Source organism: Crocuta crocuta, unplaced genomic scaffold (genome assembly GCF_008692635.1).
Source record: "Crocuta crocuta isolate KB4526 unplaced genomic scaffold, BGI_CrCroc_1.0 scaffold394, whole genome shotgun sequence".
NCBI classification, from domain to species: Eukaryota; Metazoa; Chordata; class Mammalia; order Carnivora; family Hyaenidae; genus Crocuta; species Crocuta crocuta.
The window spans coordinates 387,777-395,188 of record NW_027531920.1 but is presented as its reverse complement, the minus strand read 5'-3'; the positions used below and the strand labels follow the sequence as shown (position 1 = coordinate 395,188).

General features: G+C 41.4%; 1 protein-coding gene across 1 annotated transcript in view; it reads right to left on the bottom strand.

Moving 5' to 3' along the window:
- The window catches only part of ARR3 (arrestin 3), a 21,659-nt gene that overhangs the window by 10,875 nt on the left and 3,372 nt on the right, over positions 1 to 7,412 (bottom strand). Inside the window, exons 2-6 of the mRNA XM_077774967.1 lie at positions 3,497 to 3,587; positions 1,585 to 1,622; positions 1,273 to 1,303; positions 843 to 903; positions 599 to 643 (exon numbers count right to left, since the gene is read on the bottom strand). Coding sequence (XP_077631093.1) covers positions 599 to 643; positions 843 to 903; positions 1,273 to 1,303; positions 1,585 to 1,622; positions 3,497 to 3,587 — 266 coding nt within the window. The remainder of the gene's footprint in view (positions 1 to 598; positions 644 to 842; positions 904 to 1,272; positions 1,304 to 1,584; positions 1,623 to 3,496; positions 3,588 to 7,412) is intronic.

The following is a 7,412-nucleotide window of genomic DNA, read 5'->3' as shown; positions in this document are numbered from 1 at the left end:
CAGAGTAACAAAAAATAACATTTTTTGATCTATCCAGGTCTTTAAAAATCTTTTAGTTAGCTGCCACCATTTGCAAATCAGGAAATTTGCGTAAAGATATGGATTTCTGGAATGCTGGATCTTTCCGTAGCCAGTCTAAGCCCATGTTCAGTTTAGCAATGAAGCAGTAGTACCACCGACAATAATAGAGACAATCAGAAGTTTTAGAAAGAAACTATTTTAAGTCTAGCACACATGTCAATTCTGTGTAATTTTGAAAAATAAGATTTTATCTCTGTCTTAGAAATATATCTATTTTGAATATTACTTGGGGAAGAGGTACCATCATCTTTTCAGGATTTGGGTCTCTGAAGGTCTTATTCTGAGCTTCGTTTCCAGTTCTTTTCCAACAATCAGAAAATTTGGCCACACTGGGCTAAAATTCCCAGTTGTTAGTCCCCACCAGACAAGGAAACCACAGTTCCAACCACTTTTTGGTTTTCTTATACTCCTCTAGTCCACTCGCCCGGTCTACTCACTTAGGTTACTTGTCTGGTGTGTGTGGCATTTCATTCAGGGGTCCCTGGCACATGCAAAGGCCAACAGAATTTTTACTTACTCTTTCGACCTTTTAAGTAACCAGGGTCAACCAGGACTACACCATCTGTGTAGAGAAGGAGAGATGGCACCCTCATCAGGAAAAATCCTTAGACTATGAAACAGAATCAATCTCTGAAATAGTTCCTCCCACTTTTCCCTTTAATTGCCCTCATCTTCTGCATGTCCCTTTTTTTTTGTCTTCCTTTTAGTCCCTAGATCCCATTCCCTTCTCCCAGGATCTTTTCCTTTTTGGACTCACTGACCAATGGGATCCACCATGTCCACATGGTCCACAAAGTCTCGTCTCCCCAGGTAGATGGCAAGCTGTTGTGGAACAACCTTGCATGTTATTCTCGTAGTCCTCATTTTTGTTCATTTGTTTGTTTTATTTTTTATTTATTTATTTTTTACAGTTTATTGTCAAATTAGTTTCCACATAACACCCAGTGCTCATCCTCATAAGTGCCCTCCTCCATGCCCATCCCCCCTCCCCCCCACATCCATCAGTCCTCAGTTTTTGTCAGCATTCAAGAGTCTCTCGTGGTTTGCCTCCCACTCACTCCCCAATTATTTTTCCCCTTCTTCTCCCCCACGGTCCTCAGTTAAGTTCCTCCTAATCCTCCTANTCTTGAAGGATGTACCCAACTATCCCTTTTGCCCTCTCATTTGCCCAGCTAGGCCAAGTTCTCTCACCTTCCCATTGGAGGAGGTCTTCTTATACACCCTATAAAGAGAAAATCAAGAAGAAAATAGAGGTTCATTGGGAGAGAAGGGAAGAGAATAAGGGAGAGGAAAGAAAGGGAAGTGGGGGAGAAAAAGGGAAATATTCCTAGGATTAGAAGAGGCCCAAGGAACATGAAACGGTTCAAAGGTGGAGGTAATTGGAGTAGAGTTCAAGCTACAGGTTGGGGAAAAGTTGGAGACTCCACTACCCCAAAGGCAAGTACTTGGATTTGGGTAGGGGCAAGTCACAGAATCAGAGAATTAGAAAGAATTCTTACTTACCTTGACATGTTGGCCACGGAGTTGATGTTGTGCCTTTTCTGAGAAGAAGGAAAGAAGAGGAAGACTCTGGGATACCATCTAGGCACACCACACTAGTGTGGTGTAACCATTCCTCCTTAAATACATGCCTCACCAGTATCAAATGACTTATATTCTCCCTCCTGCCAAGACTATTTATTCAGCATACTCTCACCCATCCCAGACACGGGGGAGAAAAACGCAGTTTTACAAATTGTCGTCTAACCATATTGCCTATTCTCCACAAAGGGCATGGCTGCCTGGAATAGCTGGAGCACTCTTGAGCACCCTACTTGAGAAGGAACTTGTCTGGATGAAGGCTCAAGAGAAGTCTCCATCTAGCCAAGTATGAGGAAAATTGGACCGGATGAGGCTGGATATCACCTAACACCAACAGTAGGTGTCCAGACATGTTTGTTAGATACATGAATGAATGGATGAATGAATGAATACCGAAAGCATGGATTCTGTCTGCTTTTGCTCCTGCAGTGGATTCTGAGCCTGAGTTCACCTCATGGTGGCCTTAATTCTCAGGTAAGAGAGGAGAAAGTTGTGGGAGAGAAGGGGTTGGTGCCCTCATGCTCTTGGTTGTTGGTAGCAGAAAGTTCTATGGAGGTTGAAAGCCTTCCTTGAATCTGTTCATCACTCTCTTCACCTTCCCCCAATTTTCCCAGTCTTATCCCCATCCCCATCCCCAGGTGCTAGACCTTGGAGTAAGGACCCTTAGAGAGAGGGAGATGTCTGTCTAGTGCTTCTCTTTGATGCACATTAGGTCTGGCCTGAGGGGTGAACTTAGGGGAGACGCTAGAGGTCTCTCACAGGGTTTTTCGGCCCAAGTGCCTGCTGGTTGTGTCAAGAAAGGTGTTCTTCAAGTGCTCCTTGATATATTGATGGGGATGCTAAAGGCAAGGGATATGGGACCTAGTACAGGCTAGAAGTAGAGGACTTTGGACTGTTACCTTGGGAGAGAGATGAAGTTCACATCCGTCTCCAGGTCTGGTTGCTATGCTCGCCTCCCCAGCCTCTTATACTTAAGGTCCTTTGAGTGTTTAGATTGGTGGGGGTCAGCGAAGAAGAATAGAGTTCTGGGGAGGGTGTAAAACACTTCTTTATAAATAGCTCAGGTGGCAATCATTTGGAAAGCAGATTAAAGACTAAAAGATTAGTGTCTAAAGATTAGTAAGTTCTTGCTGCTGGGACAGGGTGGGGGTTGGTGTTGAGGCTGATGGTATTAAAGTCAAGGGAGCTTGAGAAGAGCTACAGGGTTTTGGCCTTATGAGGCCTTGAACCTGAGGACTGGGATCAAAGGGGAGTCAGAGACATTAAAGGAAAAGCCTTGTGAGGGATAGAAATGTAGGACTCAAAGTACAGGCCTTTGTGATTCTGAAAGGAGAGTCTTGTGTCACACTCTAGTGTTTCTGTATCTCTTGATCAGCTATTACAGGCCACACAAAAGCCAAGAGTATGGGAAAGAGTGCCTCCTTGCCAGGCCCACACCACGTGGGATGTGGGACTCTTGAATCCTACTGTTTAGAAGCCTTGATTATCCCAGCTTATGTGCACAGCAGGAGTCAATCTCCTGTAAGTGGGGGTGGTGATTGGGGAGGGGAGTTTGAGTGTATTGAGCTGTGTGTGCACATGTCTTGTGAGCCTTGAACTTTTCTTGTTGGAGAGGAAGATATCAAAGGATTCTAGGCCCAGGAGCAGGTGATCCTGAAAGGTTGTTGTATGTGGAGGGAATAGGCAACTGACATTTGTATCACCCCCGCCTAGAGTAAACCTTCCCCCTCAGTTTCCGATTCTCCCCAGTCCAACTAAGTCCATGTTATAGTCTCTAAGCAGCTTCACTTGCCTCATATGACCACTCATGGAATTAGAGATATTTCTGTCCTACAGCTGCCAGGACTCCCACAGTGGCAGCAGCAATAGTAGTCTTCCTTTTATGGCTGTCCTTCTCATAGGGGCCGGGTCCAGGCTTTGTGGACCTAGCGAATATAGAGACAGAACCTCCAAACTCTGGGGATACAGAACCCTAGCCTGCCTCCACCTCCCCATAGAGCTGGCTGACCGTCAGTATCTATCCATAGATGCCAGACCCTCAACCCTCATTCCTCAAGGGATGGCTTTGGCTGTGGTTCAGAGGGCTGAGCCTTCCCTACCTCCAGCTCCTTACTGTGGCTGCTGGACAGCTGATACCTGTCCTATATTCTTTTTGTATAACTAACTGTGTTAGCCTTTGCCATTTCTTGCCAGTATATGACCCAGGGGCTTGTATTTTAGTCGATGTTACTCTGCCCTTCTCAAGGATTTTCAGATAGAGGCAGACTCTTCAGGGACCATAGTGGCACGGAAACTAATGCTGGACATACAGGAAAGAGTTACGTACTTGCCAAGGTTGGTGTCTGTGGAGAAGGCAAAACTTCAGAACGAATGCACTTTTGGACTAGCCTTCAGCTCTTTTTTGTCTTTAGACCCACACTTGAAGCATCTCCCCTCTTTCAGCTCAGATCCATGGTCCTCTCAGCAGGAAGAAAATAGATCTGATAGGTCTTTAATTCATTACTATGATTGAACTTAAATCATTATCTCTTTTCTAGGAACATGTGCATTTCTTGACTGAGGTATAATTTACAAACAGCAAATTAATCGCACCACTTGAGGTATTTGTATTTACTGCGGTGGGCTGAATTATGGACCCCAAAGATATAGAGTCCTAATCCCTGGAACCTATGAATGTTACCTTATGTGGCAAAAAGGACTTTGCAGGTATGATTAAATTAAGGGCCTTGAGATGGGGAGTTTGCTCTGTATCATCTAGGTGGGCCCTAAATTTAACCACTAGTCTCTTTAAAGAGGGAAAACTCTGTTTCCCTCTACAGCTTCTCTGTAGCTAGAAGGAGATTGGGCTACAGAAACAAGGCAATATGAGAACTGAAGCAAGATGCTATGTTACTAGCTTCGAAAATGGAGGAAGGAGCCACAGTCAAGGAATGCAGCTTTCAAAGCCAGAAAGGACAAGGGCATGGATTCAAACTCATAGCCTCTTATGCTGTTGCAGTTCAGGTGTAGCCTGGCTGGCAACTTGATTTTGGCCCAATGAAACTGATTTTGGACTTTTTGCCTCCAGAACTGTAAGAGAATAAGTGCTTTTTTAAGCCACCAAGTCTATGGTAAATTGTTCTACAGTATCAATAGGAAACTAATCCACCTGTGTGTAGTGTACATGCATATAAACATTACCTGGATCAAGATAAAAAACATTTCCATCTGCTCCCAAAATTCCCTTGTGTCCCTTTCCAGTTTGTAGTCCCCAAAAGAATTATCACCAGTTTCATTTTGATCAAACATATTTTCATTTTCTTGTAGGATTTATTCCTGGGCTTCCAAGGTGGCTCAATATTTGCAAATCAATCAGCATGATATGCCACATTAAGAAAAGAAAGAATCATATGATCCTTTCAATAGATTCAGAAAAAGCATTTGACAAAGTACAATAGCCATTCATGATAAAACATATCCCTCAATAAAGTACAGTTGGAGGAAACATATCTCAATATAATAAAGACCATATATGAAAAGCTCACAGCTAATATCATCCTCCAAGGGGGAAAAACTGAGAACTTGTCCTCTATGTTAGGAAAAAGACAGGAATGTACATTCTCCCCACTGTTATTTAACGTAGTACTGGAATTTCTAGCCACAACCATCAGAAACACAAGGAAATACAAAGCATCCAAATTGGCAAGGAAGAAGTAAAACTTTCACTGTGTGCAGATGACAGGATACTCTATATAGAAAAGCCAAAGTTTCCACCAAAAAACCTGCTAGAACTGATAAATGAATTAAGTAAAATTTCAGGATACAAAATCAGTATACAATAGAAATCTGTTGTATTTCTATACACTAATAATGAAGCAGCAGAAAGAGAAGTCAAGGAATAAATCCCACTTACAATTGCACCAAAACCCATAAGATACCTGGGAATAAATCTAACCGAAGAGGTAGAAGACCTGTCCTCTGAAAACTATAAAACACTGATGAAAGAAATTGATGACACAAAGAAATGGAAAAACATCCCATGCTCATGGATTGGAAGAACAAATGTTGCTAAATTGTCTATATTACCCAAAGCAATCTACACGTTTAATGCAATCCCTGTCAAAATACCACCAGCATATTTCACAGAGCTAGAACAAAACAATCCGAAAATTTGTATGGAACCACAAAAGACCCTGAATAGCCAAAGCAATCTTGAAAAAGAAAAGCGAAGGTGGAGACATCACAATTTCAGGCTTCAAGTTATAGTTCAAAGCCATAGTAATCAAAACAGTATGGTACTGGCATAAAAACAGATACATGGATCAATGGAACAGAATAGAAAACCCAGAAATGAACCCACATTAATGGTCAATTAATCTTCAACAAAGCAGGAAAGAATATCCAATGGGAAAAAGATAGTCTTCAACAAATGGTGTTGGGAAATCTGGACAGCAACGTGCAAAAGAATGAAACTGGACTACTTCTTACACAATACACACAAAAAACCTCAAAAGGGATGAAAGACTTAAATGTGAGGCAGGAAACTATTAAAATCCTAGAGGAGAACACAGGAAGTAACCTGTTTGACACTGGCGATAGCACCTTCTTACTAGATACGTCTCCTGAGGCAAGGGAAACAAAAGCAAACATGAATTATTGTGACTTCATCAAGGTAAAAGCTTCCATACAGTGAAGGAAACAATCAACAAAACTAAAAGGCAACCTGCTAAATGGGAGAAGATATTTGCAAATGATATACCTGATAAGAGCTAGTATCCAAAATCTATAAAGAACTTATAAAACTCAACACCCAAAAACCAGATAATCCAGTTAAAAAACGGGCAGAAGATATGAATAGACATTTTTCCAAAGAAGACATATAAATGGCCAACAGACACGTAAGATACTCAACATTACTCATCATCAGGGGAATACAAATCAAAACTATAAAGATACCCCACACCTGTCAGAATGGCTACAATCAACAACACAGGAAACAACAGGTATTGGTAAGGATACAGTAAAAGGGGAACCCTCTTACTCTGTTGGTGGGAATGCAAACTGGTGCAGCCACTCTGGAAAATAGTACGGAGGTTTCTTAAAAAGTTAAAAATAGAACTGCCCCGAGATTCAGCAATTGCACAACTTGGTATTTATCCAAAGGATACAAAAATACTAATTTGAAGGGATGCATGCACACTGATGTTTATAGCAGCATTATCTATAATAGCCTAATTATGGAAAGAGCTGAAATGTCCATCAATCAATGAATGGATAAAGAAGTGATGGTATGTATATATGTGTATGTATGTATGTGTGTGTGTATATACATTATGTATGTTCATATATAATGTATAATGTATGTGTGTGTGTATATATAATGGAATATTACTCAACCATAAAATAGAATGAAATCTTGCCATTCGCAAAGATGTGGATGGAGCTAGAGAGTATAATGCTAAGCAAAATAAGTCAGTCAGAAGAAGACAAAAGCATATGATTTCACTCATACGTAGAATTTAAGAAACAAAACAAATGAACATGGTGGGGAAAAGAAAACCAAGAAACTGACTCTTAACTATAGAGAAAAACTGATGGCTACCAGAGGGGAGGATGGGTGAAATAGGTGATGGGGATTAATAAGAAGGGGTGCACTTGTGATGAGCACCGGGTGCTGTATGTAAGTGTTGAATCACCATATTCTACACCTGAAACTAATATTACGCTGTATGGTAATTAACTGGAATTTAAATAAAAACTTGCAACACCAT